General features: G+C 36.7%; 1 protein-coding gene across 1 annotated transcript; it reads left to right on the top strand.

Annotated features, from left to right (window-relative positions):
- Window positions 1-5,393: 5,393 nt before the first annotated feature.
- Window positions 5,394-9,623, top strand: LOC128159804 (dual specificity protein phosphatase 7-like). Its single transcript, XM_052823009.1, has 3 exons — window positions 5,394-6,034; window positions 6,726-7,115; window positions 7,732-9,623. Exons 1-3 carry the CDS (start codon window positions 5,653-5,655, stop codon window positions 8,019-8,021), a joined length of 1,062 nt encoding a protein of 353 aa, XP_052678969.1. The 5' UTR covers window positions 5,394-5,652; the 3' UTR covers window positions 8,022-9,623.
- Window positions 9,624-14,234: the final 4,611 nt, after the last annotated feature.

Here is a 14,234-nt window from a genome sequence, read left to right as displayed (position 1 = left end):
CAGTGTTGTATGGTATTCACCTGTTATATGTTGTAACATTCATAGTGCTGCTGCGGTCTGTGTACATTGCTGCTATGTTCTAACATCGCACAGAGTTGCTGTGTTTTTGTTGCTTTACTTTGCACAGTGCTGCAATGTTCTGACTTAAAACAGTGTCTTAAACTTGTATCTACATCGTAGTATACCGCCAATATAGCATGGCTCTTTGCACAGTACTTTCATTTGTTCTTACCTCGGACATTGCTGTTACATGCATGTTCTAACCTCGAACATTCCTGTTACCTGTTTGTTCTAAACTCAAACATTGCTGTTAAATGTTTGTTCCAACCTCGAACATTGCTGCTACATATACTTTCGAATTCTTACCTCGAACATTTCTGTTACCTGTTTGTTATAACCTCAAACATTTCTGTTACATGTATGTTCTAACCTAGAACATTTCTGTTACATGCATGTTCTAACCTAGAACATTTTTGTTACATGTATGTTATAACCTCGAACATTTCCGTTACATGTGTGTTCTAACCTAGAACATTTCTGCTACATGTGTGTTCTAACCTCGAACATTTCTGTTACATGTATGTTCTAACCTCGAACATTGCTGTACATGTATGTTCTAACCTCGAACATTTCTGTTACATGTATGTTCTAACCTCGAACATTGCTGTACATGTATGTTCTAACCTCGAACATTTCTGTTACATGTATGTTCTAACCTCGAACATTTCTGTTACATGTATGTTCTAACCTCGAACATTTCTGTTACATGTATGTTCTAACCTCGAACATTTCTGTACATGTATGTTCTAACCTCGAACATTTTTGTTACATGTATGTTATAACCTCAAACATTTCTGTTACCTGTTTGTTATAACCTCAAACATTTCTGTTACATGTATGTTCTAACCTAGAACATTTCTGTTACATGCATGTTCTAACCTAGAACATTTTTGTTACATGTATGTTATAACCTCGAACATTTCCGTTACATGTGTGTTCTAACTTCGAACATTTCTGTTACATGTATGTTCTAACCTCGAACATTTCTGTACATGTATGTTCTAACCTCGAACATTTCTGTTACATGTATGTTCTAACCTCGAACATTTCGGTTACAAGTATGTTCTAACCTCGAACATTTCTGTTACATGTGTGTTCTAACTTCGAACATTGCTGTACATGTATGCTCTAACCTCGAACATTTCTGTTACATGTATGTTCTAACCTAGAACATTTTTGTTACATGTATGTTATAACCTCGAACATTTCCGTTACATGTATGTTCTAACCTCGAACATTTCCGTTACATGTGTGTTCTAACCTCGAACATTGCTGTACATGTATGTTTTAACCTCGAACATTTCTGTTACATGTATGTTATAACCTCGAACATTTCTGTTACATGTATGTTCTAACCTCGAACATTTCTGCTACATGTATGTTCTAACCTCGAACATTGCTGTACATGTATGTTCTAACCTCGAACATTTCTGTTACATGTATGTTCTAACCTCGAACATTTCTGTTACATGTATGTTCTAACCTCGAACATTTCTGCTACATGTGTGTTCTAACCTCGAACATTTCTGCTACATGTGTGTTCTAACCTCGAACATTGCTGTACATGTATGTTCTAACCTCGAACATTTCTGTTACATGTATGTTCTAACCTCGAACATTTCTGTTACATGTATGTTCTAACCTCGAACATTTCTGTTACATGTATGTTCTAACCTCGAACATTTCTGTACATGTATGTTCTAACCTCGAACATTTTTGTTACATGTATGTTATAACCTCGAACATTTCTGTTACCTGTTTGTTATAACCTCAAACATTTCTGTTACATGTATGTTCTAACCTAGAACATTTCTGTTACATGCATGTTCTAACCTAGAACATTTTTGTTACATGTATGTTATAACCTCGAACATTTCCGTTACATGTGTGTTCTAACTTCGAACATTTCTGTTACATGTATGTTCTAACCTCGAACATTTCTGTACATGTATGTTCTAACCTCGAACATTTCTGTTACATGTATGTTCTAACCTCGAACATTTCGGTTACAAGTATGTTCTAACCTCGAACATTTCTGTTACATGTGTGTTCTAACTTCGAACATTGCTGTACATGTATGCTCTAACCTCGAACATTTCTGTTACATGTATGTTCTAACCTAGAACATTTTTGTTACATGTATGTTATAACCTCGAACATTTCCGTTACATGTATGTTCTAACCTCGAACATTTCTGTTACATGTGTGTTCTAACCTCGAACATTGCTGTACATGTATGTTCTAACTTCGAACATTTCTGTTACATGTATGTTATAACCTCGAACATTTCTGTTACATGTATGTTCTAACCTCGAACATTTCTGTTACATGTATGTTCTAACCTCGAACATTGCTGTACATGTATGTTCTAACCTCCAACATTTCTGTTACATGTATGTTCTAACCTCGAACATTTCTGTTACATGTATGTTCTAACCTCGAACATTTCTGTACATGTATGTTCTAACCTCGAACATTTCTGTTACATGTATGTTCTAACCTCGAACATTTCTGTACATGTATGTTCTAACCTCGAACATTTCTGTTACATGTATGTTCTAACCTCGAACATTTCGGTTACAAGTATGTTCTAACCTCGAACATTTCTCTTACGTGTATGCTCTAACCTCGAACATTTCCGTTACATGTATGTTATAACCTCGAACATTTCTCTTACGTGTATGCTCTAACCTCGAACATTGCTGTACATGTATGTTCTAACCTCGAACATTTCTGTTACATGTATGTTATAACCTCGAACATTTCTGCTACATGTATGCTCTAACCTCGAACATTGCTGTACATGTATGTTCTAACCTCGAACATTTCTGTTACATGCATGTTCTAACCTCGAACATTTCTCTTACGTGTATGCTCTAACCTCGAACATTGCAGTTACAAGTATGTTCTAACTTCAAACATTTCTGTTGCAAGTATATTCTAACCTCAATCATTGCTGTTACATATGTGTTCTAACCTTAGACATTTATGTTACATGTTCGTTTTAACATCGAACATTTATGTTACCTGTATGTTCTAACCTCGGACATTGTTGTTACATGTACATGTATGTTCTAACCTAGCAGATTGGTGCTTAATCTTTACCGTTTAGGGTCTAACCTTTCTAAGTGCTGTACGTTCTGTCCTTATATGCTCCTGAGTGCTTATGTGTCCACGTTTTTATTTTGTTTGGATTTGAAGCAAGGAAAGAAAGTTGGGCTTTAGATAAAATCTTTTGAATGAATGTGAATAAAGGCATGTATTCATTTGCACGCATGTAGAATTTCGTTTGTTGTAAAAAGTAATTAACTCTTTCTAACGAGTGAGACGTAGTGTTTACCCTCTATAAATGAATAAACTCGAATTTGGCATGTGTAAGTTTCCTGGTATTTTAATAATAAAGCCTTTATGATTTGTATGTGTACGCAAGGACAGTTTTGTTAAATCGGCTCACTTTGCATGCTGCGTAATTCTCGATCGGAAAATTATTGGGATTTTTCTCAGATTAATTTGAAGTGGTATATATATACACTAAAACAATAAACAGTATTTGTGCAGCTGAAGATATTTTTATGTAAAATGTATTCCGATGTAACACTTCACATCTAGTAAAAACATGAAAAGGCTCTCTCTTTCTCTCTCTCTCTCTCTCTCTCTCTCTCTCTCTCTCTCTCTCTCGCTCTCTCTCTCTGTCCGCACGCACCTCACTTAGTTCACTTTTCATTGACAAAATCTTGACCTTGAGCCGGCTCGCCTTTGTCGCTTGATAAAAAAAACTGTTCTCTGCTACATGTTTCAAGTTATCACGTGATCAGAAGATGGCGGTTGTTGTTTAAAAGGTGCATGCGTTCTCAGAGTATAAACACAGAGCAATGTGCCATGTTCAACTATTAAAACATTAAGTACATTTTATACATGTACACATAGTGATGTAACGTGAATTCAGTGTATTATGATTTTATTCATAAACAATTTAACTGTCGTCAATCTAACATTATAATGTGTTGGGGTTTTTTTTTTAAATGACGTTTTATTCTATACTATATACTATTCATCTACATACTGACATGTTGTAAATTTCACTTGGAATTTCAGTCATATTTAACATTTTAAAAAAAGCTTTCAACAAAAGAAGATGCCATCAATTTACGGTTTTCTATAATGAGAGGGATTAAGATGACCTCACAGCTCCTATAACTATGGGTAAGACCCATCATTGTGCATTCAGTGTTCGTATAAACAATCATACAACCAATACACTAGCTAAACAACCTAGCTCAATGTATGTATGAGCATGTAATCAATGTGTTTGGCCTAGCGCACGTGATTAGACTGGAAAAAAAGTCAATTGAAATCGGAAAATTACATTTGTATGTTTGAATTTAGATTGCTAATAAAGTAATAATAAAAATTTGACTCGTTTCATAAACTGAAAAAAAAAGATGCATGTGTGCACAGAGGGTTGGGGGGGGGGTTACCGATCCGTGACGGGCCATTAACATTCTCATTCAGTAAATGGCAGTGGACTGGGATAACGACTCTCGCGTGTCGTCTGCTCCTAGCGCAGTCAGTTAATAAAATGTGTCAAGAACATTTAAAACTGGCAATGCTCCAAAAAAAGGCCTTGTTTCATTTCAGTTCATTTGATAAAGAAAAAAATTGTTGACAACAGATCTAGAAAAGTCAGGAATTCATTCACGGCTGTTTTGGGGTTTTATGGTTGTGTAACAACATTTATCTTACCAAATAGGAAAAAATAAATTGACCGTCATGAACGTAACCGACTTGAATCAACCGTAACTGACGAGAGAGAGAGAGAGAAAAAAATCGATAATGGGAGGTGTTCATTAGGGGAATTCTTATGTAACATTCTGTTCCAATATTTTAAAAAATATATTTATAAAAAAAATATGTTTAAAACGAAAATGAACACACTATTACGTGAACCTATCAAAATGTTCGACACGTGTTTTTAAAAACAAATCTTATATAATGTACCTGAATAGCACACACAACTCAATCCCTTTTCCAAACCCGTTGGATTAACCACAATGCCCTATAGATCTGCGCTGTTATTGATTTTTTTGTTTGTTTTGGCATATACCATTTTTTTCGTTAAAATTTCAGTCATTATTTGGCAATACCCTGTGTAGTCTATTTATAGAATTACACATACACAACCTTGAGCTGATAAGGTCACTGAAGTTTACTGTGTCGAGAAGCGCTGCAATCTACATAGGAGGCGGAGCCAATACTAATAACGATTTCTGATTGGCCGATATTTTTATATCGTTACAAGCTCATTGAAAGGATCTGTATATATACGCTGGTGAATTTTCATTCAGTTTAGCTAGACAGATCGTGTCTACACACAAATAGGAAAAAACTGTGAAAATTTAACGCTTAACTTTTTATTTTTTCTCTCATTTTGTTTAAATTGAACCTTACAGCCATTGGAATATGTCGCTATAGAGAGAACAGTTGTTCTATCGACCTATCCCATTCCGAACATTACCTCACGTGGTCTACTCTAGAAAAGCTGCGTAGTGTGAACCAGCGAGAAAAAAATAAACAGACTTGGTGCGGATTGGTATGCCTAGCGTGGAGTTTGTAATGAAAATGTCGGTGGATTTTTGTAGTCCGGATAGGCTAATGGAGGGTATCCGGGCGGGAGAGAAGGTGGTCCTTTTGGATTGTCGCCCTCAGAATGACTTTGTGCGATCTCATATTCAGGGTGCAATAAACATTTCACTGCCGAACCTCATGCTGAGGCGACTCCGAAAGGGAAACCTCAAGACGTCGTGTTTGATTCAGAATAACGAAGCCAAGGAGACCTTTAACCGACTGTGGAAATCGCATAAGATTGTGATATATGATGAGTGTACGACAGACACCAATTCTAATCCTTCCAATGTTGTGGATTTACTCATGAAGAAACTTCGTCAAGATGGAGCTAATGTCTCTTGTTTAGCAGGTGCGTGGCGATTCTTTTCTCTTTTTATTTATTTATTGTTAAGTTTTACTGTATAAAAAAAAGTATATAAAATTGGGGAAGTTGGTTACGCTTGGTTAATCTCCATTTACTTTTACCCGTCGAGTTGGGTTTTTCCACTTGATGTGTATTCCCTGATCATTCAGCCGTGACGGCGCGGTCAGTCTGTTTACTGCTTAGCTAATACATCACAAATTACGACCGCTCATCCATCACTTCTGTCCACCTCGCCGACCGCAGAACGTCCCACCACTCCATACAAACTTTTTTTTAATGCCCTCTTTTTATATTCCCCCTAAATGGGCCCCGGTCGCGACAGGAAATGAGATAAATTTAAATATTGACATAGGATTTACTTATTCAATTGTAAATAGCGCGAGTCCCCTCTTAGGGGCAATGTAAACACAATTTTAGAGCAGTTTGTTTGCCTGACATGCAATCCATTTGTTATGGTTAAATTGAACGTTTGATTTCTCAAGTCAACACAATCAAATGAAAAGACAAGAACTTAACGGGGCTTTAACACAAACAGGCCATATAATGATTTTAAATATTTACATGTTTTTAATTACTCTTCATTCTTAGCTTAATTTTTGGATCGATCTTATTTATGTATTTTGTCATTCTAACTCAAAAGACCCAAAATTTAATTTCATTTCAATTTTATTTTCAGGAGGATTCCAACAGTTTGAAAAAATTGCAAATGATTTGTGTCGACGAACGGAAAAAACCGATGATTCTATTTTCGGATTGTGCAATTTAAAAATTTCGGATGATTCCGGAAACGGAACGTCGGAATCGGACAGTGAGAACCTGAACTCTCCGGCATGCATGTCCCCGTACCCCGTGGAAGTCCTGAACCACCTCTATCTGGGAAACGCCAAAAACTCGGCGGACATTGACTTGCTGAAAAAGTGCGGAATTAAATACATTTTAAATGTTACACCCAATGTGCCAAACAAATTCGCAGAAGATAGTGACTTTAAATACATGCAGATCCCAGTAGCAGACCAGCTATCCCAGAACCTTTCTGCCTTTTTCCCAGAAGCAATCGCATTTATCGGTAAGTAGTCACATACATTTCAAGCTTTATTTCACATCTTTTTCCCCTTCGTGTGCCTTTTAAACCTCTCTTGGTAATCTATTTAGGTCGCTGATAAAAAAGCCGCTATCTGTTATTGTGGGACTGACTTGGGATATATAATATTGTCGGTTGTTTTAATGCCGAGCGGGAAATAAAATAGGTCGGACTCGAAATCAATAAAATTACATCACGAAATGGCGAGAATTGTGCAATGAAAAGACATAATGAGTTATGACGGTAGTCATTTATGGTGGTCTGTAATCGTTAACCTGTCGTGACAGCTTTTAAAGATTGTGTTTTACCTTTTCGGTCAGAGTACATAATTAACAGGAAGGGGAACTCCGCTCTGTTAAGCACGGCCGACATGGGTTATTAATGGAATGAAAAACGAGCGAGTCGACAAGAATTCAATTATACCGGTGACATTTAGCTAAAATGAATATCTTCTGACGGCAGATAGCGTCTCATTTCTCCCTGAAGGAATGCTTCATGACGATTCTAATACTGTAAAAAAAAAAAAACACAGCAAAGATGTATTACGTAATGTACGCAGAAAAATGAGAGAGTAATGTTTTGGTTATTTTTTGCTTTGTAGACGAGGCGCGGGAGAATGGCTGTGGTGTTTTGGTGCACTGCCTGGCAGGAATCAGTCGATCTGTGACGGTCACCGTGGCTTATCTGATGCAGAAAGAGCAGATGACCTTAAACCAAGCTTACGACCACGTCAAACGGTGCAAGCCTAACATTTCCCCAAACTTCAATTTCATGGGGCAGCTACTAGACTTTGAAAAATCCCTCTCTGGGAACAATACGCAGGGACATCCGGGCTTTTTCTGTCAACGATCAAACACACTGGAGTCTGACAGCAGTGTTCGGCAAACGTGAGCTCTGCAGCAGCCGATGTGTTTACTTTAAGAAAGGATTTTTTTTTATCTCCGAGACCAAAAAATAAGAAGAGCAGGCCCCCTCGCAAATACCGTGAGAAAACGATCGGAGGTTTGAGCATTACCACGTGCGGGTAATGGAATGCCAGATCGGCGTTTTAATGAATTGGAAGACATCAGCCTTCGTTTAAGTGCCAACAAGATGATCTCAAAAAAGTCTGTTCATGAACGATTGCAATGGATACAAGATGAATAGGATCCAGTGAGGGCGAAGAGCCAAGAAGATTAGCTATTTTTTCATCTCTGGCCTCTCAAACCAACAACCAGGCATTTCATCGAGGCTTGACTTACGCGGGGCCCCCAAACGGGGATCAATTAAAGCATGTACATGTATAAGACACTGACTATAATTAGTTCAAGATTAGTCAAGCAGGTTTATATATTGTATTATTTTTTTTAACGAGAAAAAGGAGCACTTTTTCAATTCTAGAATGTTATAATTGTCGATTTGTATTATTTTACTAGATATTACAACACGAGTTTGAAGGGGATCTAAAGTGTATGAAACAAACAACTATAGGCAGCTATCCGTCGTTTTACGATTGTATCGTTGTTACATTTCTCTCATGCTCTAGGGCGTCAATGTTTTGTTTTTTCTTTTCTTTTCTTTGTTTGTTCTACATCCGATGTCAACGAAGTGATTTGCACACAGAAATAAATCAGCTTTTTGTCGACAAAAGGAGAAAGTTGGCTCCACTCTGTTGCTAGGCCTCACTCTGTCGGCCTACTCCTAATCTCTTGTTAGAAGTTTCCTCGTTAAAAATTGTTTATAGTATTATATATTTTCACTTCAAATTTTATGGTTGCCATGGTGACGAGGTATTTTGTATCTCGCTGTATATTGTTTCCCGTTGCCATGGAATGGATGACATTGTTAAGAGTCTGTACATATTTTTTTCTCTTTCTGAAATAGAATATAGTGCTACTATCGACCGTGGCGGAATGATTCACGGTTGATTGTTTATTACATTGCCCCACCGTCTGTGATGTCGTGTTACTTTGTTTACAGCAGATGTTGAATGTTTTGTTCTTTTATTTTTGTTGATTAAAATCCAACTCATTCTTAAGAAACTTAGTCCCAAAGCCTGAGTTTGGTGAATGCCTTTCTACCGTGTAACAGAACGAAAATATACAAATCTCGATTTCAGTACAGATTTCCTCTGATTTAATCCTATAACTTTTTTCTAATCCTCCGAATAATGTAAATTTTACTTTTACATCTAGTATTGAAAAAAAAATTATTTCAAATTTGGTTTACTAAAAATGTGTTACGGTTAAGTATCGTTTAGAAGGCATAGTTTATCGTCAGTGGTCACCGGTCAGTTAGGTACTATTTCCTTGAATTTGCATTTGGTTAAAACGACATTGTTTGCCCTTGACCCCAAAGTGTTCTCATTTGTTCATGGTTCAGTGAATCGACATACCATTACACATTCATATTGTCCATTATATCGTTTTTATATATGATTTTTTGCGTTGTCAAATGTTGATACAGTCAGAAAAAACACTGAAAAACAAATAAAAATGTCTCAAATTTAACAAATCTTCTGATTTTATTTCGAAACGCTGTCTACAATGTAGTTAAGCGTTTGTCGAAACTGAAAGACCGATTTTAGGGATTACTTGAAATTGAGTTGAACTGAAACTAGAATTTTGATTATGGGATTTACGAAGCCTTTCAATAAGGATTACTTGAATCCCGTGGACAAGTACCTACGCCTACAAACTGTACTTCATAGTGTACATTTGTACGATCACTCAAGTTGTGAGTGTTTACACGTGACTGTTGTACAAAACCGGAAGTGAAGTTCTCGAGGTTTTATTTTAGAACATGACGGATTTTAAACTTCCTGATAATGCCCGTATTATCCACTATTACAACCTGTTCCTAAGACGATAAGGAAGCTGTTGTACTTGGGATATTGCCTGTGGATTAAAAGTGTATCTTCACTGTTTCGATGACAAAAAAAAATTACATGTATTATCTGTCATTTAAAAAAAAAGATCTTGTTTATTAACGAACTATCTAGACTCGAGACTTTTTTAAGCCTTTTAATTTGTGTTGAACAAGGACATCTATAGTAATGTGTACAACAAACACAGGCTGGATCGTGAAAACCAATTATTCTCCCTGCATTAATGGTGTCACGCTTGGAAGAATTTGACAAATCTGGTTCAATCTCGATCTTATTCATCGTTACCAATCTACAATCTCTCTCTCTCTCTCTCTCTTTCATACCGAATTTAGATGTTTAGATAAAAAGAAAACACCCTCTCTCTCTCTCTCTCCCTCTCTCTCTCTCTCTCTCTCTCTCTCTCTCTCTCTCTCTGTTTACATAAAAATGTTACCAACCGTTTACCTTGTTGAATGTGATGCGTGTCATCGACAGAGTACATACACACAACTGGAAAAACCGGTGCATACCTGTGTACCTTACACCTTTGGCATGTGGGTCTCCAAAAACCACAACGAAACAAAAAAGTATCTTTTTAAAATCAATTCATGGTTAAAAAAAACTTTCATGTAAAGTTTCGTCGTGTAATCATACTCTCATATCCTGACAGTAGACCAGAGGCCAGGGAGCGTACATAGGGGGCGCCAAAGGGGAAACTTGGGATGTTTGTGCTGCGGTTAACCGCGACTGCTGGAGTGGTTGCGGCGGGGAGATATGTAGATAGGTCGATGTGACGACCCCTCTATACACAGTGCCTGTAATGGGTGTGGGGACGCAACATTACAATAAAATGATCGATGTGGATTATCAGATCATTTATTGATCTGTTATTGATCACGCTTAAATCGATTCGAAGTTCTCAATTATTGATCACACTAGAATCGATTCGAAGGTCTTGTTTCCTGATTTAAATAAAAGACGTGTTTCAATATCTTGAAATTGTTTGACATTTGATCTACCTCATCCAGTGGATTTTTCTGAAGTAATTTCAGTGCGACTATCTTAGGATTTTCCCCCCGTTGCGCGCCTCAATAGCTTAGACATACAGACGCCAGATCGTTGTTTCTCGTCTAAGTGTGTATATATTCGCTCAGTTTTGACACATACAAGAACGTTTTAAAAGTTAAAATAAATCGCCTGAATGCGGGTGTAAATTGAAGATAAATCTGATATTTTTTTCAGAAAAAGCTATTTTAATGGAGATTTTTGAGCGCTGAGCACTGAACAATCTTTACGTAAATGCACATACTTTAACATGTAAATATCATGGATTTTTTTTTTAGAACGTAAATTGTTTGAAGATTGAAGAATCGTGGTTTTAGAAACTTGATATTATATTGCTCTCATTATGTCCATCTCTACCACATCTTCCTCTTTTTACTTGAACCAGTGCCCGTCCATCTGTCTGTCCGTCTGTTTCTTTCTCTCTATCTCGGGTTTTAGTACAAACACATTGCTGCAATAACACAGAACACGAATATTTTATAGGAAAGCCATCGCCTCATGACATCTTGCTCCAATATATTCTCGTTCTAATTAAAATTAGATTATTTGATATGTCGCACATATCAAATAAGGGAGCGTGAATGATCTAATTTTAATTAGATTGATATTTTCCAGGTTCTCTGGTTTTACGGTATACAGATTCTTCTGGCAGTCCCAGTGAGAAATGATTTATGATTTTGCTCGAGGCGTACCAAGAATTTTCAAAACGCGCGGTGTAATTTTATTTTCCATCCATTTCCTCAATGAACTATACAAGCTGCACCTGCCATGTTTCCCGCCAAATCATTGACACATGGAAGAATGAATGTTGTACTCGTATTCACAATGAAAAGAAAACAAATGATAAAGATTTATGGTGCATTTAATGTAATCGTTTATCATTCAACTCTATTCCACGATCAGACGAGCGGCTACCATCACAAATGTCTCCCTTTCCATTATTCAAAAGGTCAAGTCAAAGGAATTTATGAATTGGTTAATAATGAATAGTCAAAATGAATTATTAATATATTGATATTCTTCGCAGGTTAACCAGCGATGTAGTGATGTCAAAGGCTCTACCAAATTTTACCTCTGTACAATAAGCTCCGTATGTACATTGTACAGAGGTGTGCACGTGAATGAGTCGTTGGGGCGTGTCTTGGTCGTTAAAGCGCGTCCTTTTGACAAAAAAATTCGATATTTGGTATTCCGTGTTTATAACACTGTCGAAGACATTGCCAAAATACAGCTTACCTTTTTACAACAATTATCTCATATATATACATGTATAACAACAAAGAATGCTATATATTGTGCCATTTTTACATGAATTAGTTGAGTGTATTAACTAGTGTGTAAAGTAAACTGAAGAGCAAGCAACTGTGACATTTCTCCATATTTGGTCACGCTATGCTGTCTACTGTTGATACTTACCAGATTTAGAGAGTTTAGGCACAGCTATTGTTGTTAATGACTTATTACTGCGATAAGCTTTAAATGTTTTCTTGAAATAAGTCCTTGTGAGCATCTTGTTATCATTTTGAACTTATTAATTTGACAGGGTGGGTGTGATACAAAATATATTGTTATACTTTCATGTTAAATACTGAAATCTGATTGGTTAAGACGCAGTTAATAATATTTACTATTACCCTCAGCGTTAGCAACGCACTTGGCAACGGGTAACATTAAAAAATGTTACATGCACGAAAATTATGCGCGTACGGTTCGCTGTAGAATTCACGTTATTCCTATATAAAAGCAGTAAAATTTTCTTAAAATTTTTAAAAAAGACATTCAGTATAACAAAATAAATAGTGCCTGTTTGGGAGGATAACAGTTGAAATTGACACCCCTCGAAAATCATTGTCAACCTCCGCTTCGCGTCGGTTGATAATGGTTTTCTCGGGGTGTCAATTTCAACTGTTACCCTCCCAAACAGGCACTATTTATATAATATACATGTATTAAAGTAGTCATATTGCTTTATCAAGACATGAAAGATATCACAGAAAGTCTTAAAAATGTTTTCTCTTTCGTACAGGGGTATAGTTTATAAAGATCGGAGTGTTGGATGTGGAAGTTAGGGTGTGGCATAAAATAATCTAAAGCTTTTGTTTTAGTTGATATTATCTGACTTTTACAGGGTCGATGGATATAAAGGTAATCAGTTGGTTGCTTAAAAACCTTTTGTCAATTAAATAGAAAAACAGACGTCCCACCGTGACTTAATTAAATTGCTTATATTTACATACTTAGGTCTATCGATTTTAACTCTATTTTAACAAATTGATCAATAACCGATTATACATGTGTAAGAACATCAAAATCATTTTGTCCAAAAAAAAGAAGCTTAACTATATAATGTGACAACAACATAACATAAGCAACATTAGTGAACATCAACATATAACAATATCAACAAACACAATGACAAATTGATAAATCCAAAATTTGATAACAACTTGACAACAGTTTACAAAACCATCGCATGTGATTGATAAACCTTGCAATGCAAGTCCAACCAAATACCTTACTCCAAATTTCGCCATCCATGGCCAGCTAAATTATAAATGTATACACTTCCGCATTTCTAGCCTCGTTGTCGCAGACGTGGGATTCCCCGGGTTCTCTGTACCCCCACCACTGACCACATTCTATTGACCAGGTGTCTCGGTGCAGTGACGGTGTTGAAGTGAAGCGTACATTGATCTCCCCACACCTCTCAGCGTGTTGTGTATTGACGCCATATTGTCCTACTGGACATTGCGATAACCTATGTAACTCAACGTCGCCTGCGGGAAGAGATCTGTCAAACCAATAAACACTGTCTTTTACAAATCAACTTAACGATCGATTCTTTAATATGCAGTATTTTCTTTGACGTACCCATTACATGTATATCTTTTATCGATTTGACAGGGATCCTTTGTTGAGCCCGAGACTTACTGACATTGACACACCGTCAGCTGCAAAGTCCAGTGTCACCGAATCTTATCCAATTTTTCTCGATGTTGGCGAAGTCTTTGATATAAAGAGTTACGTTGACGTATACTGTAGGTATCCACCAGCTAAATATGAGGGTGTGGTTTGTTCTTTTCAGAGTTGATGTGTTGAAAGGTCAATGTCACAACATGTTGGAGTTGAAGACGCAGTAACAAAGAAACCAGGGCTGCGTTCAAGATCGTAGCTGCTACACAGGGCTACGTAGT

The sequence above is a fragment of the Crassostrea angulata genome, chromosome 8 (assembly GCF_025612915.1).
Source record: "Crassostrea angulata isolate pt1a10 chromosome 8, ASM2561291v2, whole genome shotgun sequence".
Classification (NCBI taxonomy): Eukaryota; Metazoa; Mollusca; class Bivalvia; order Ostreida; family Ostreidae; genus Magallana; species Magallana angulata.
Note: the sequence above shows the minus strand (reverse complement) of the source record. Positions and strands in the feature narration are given on the sequence as shown.

Coding starts and splice junctions, on each gene's coding strand:
- LOC128159804 (XM_052823009.1), top strand. CDS start 5,653: ATGCCTAGCGTGGAGTTTGTAATGAAAATGTCGGTGGATTTTTGTAGT. Junction 6,035..6,725: donor TAATGTCTCTTGTTTAGCAG/GTGCGTGGCGAT, acceptor TTTTATTTTCAG/GAGGATTCCAACAGTTTGAA. Junction 7,116..7,731: donor AGAAGCAATCGCATTTATCG/GTAAGTAGTCAC, acceptor TTTGCTTTGTAG/ACGAGGCGCGGGAGAATGGC.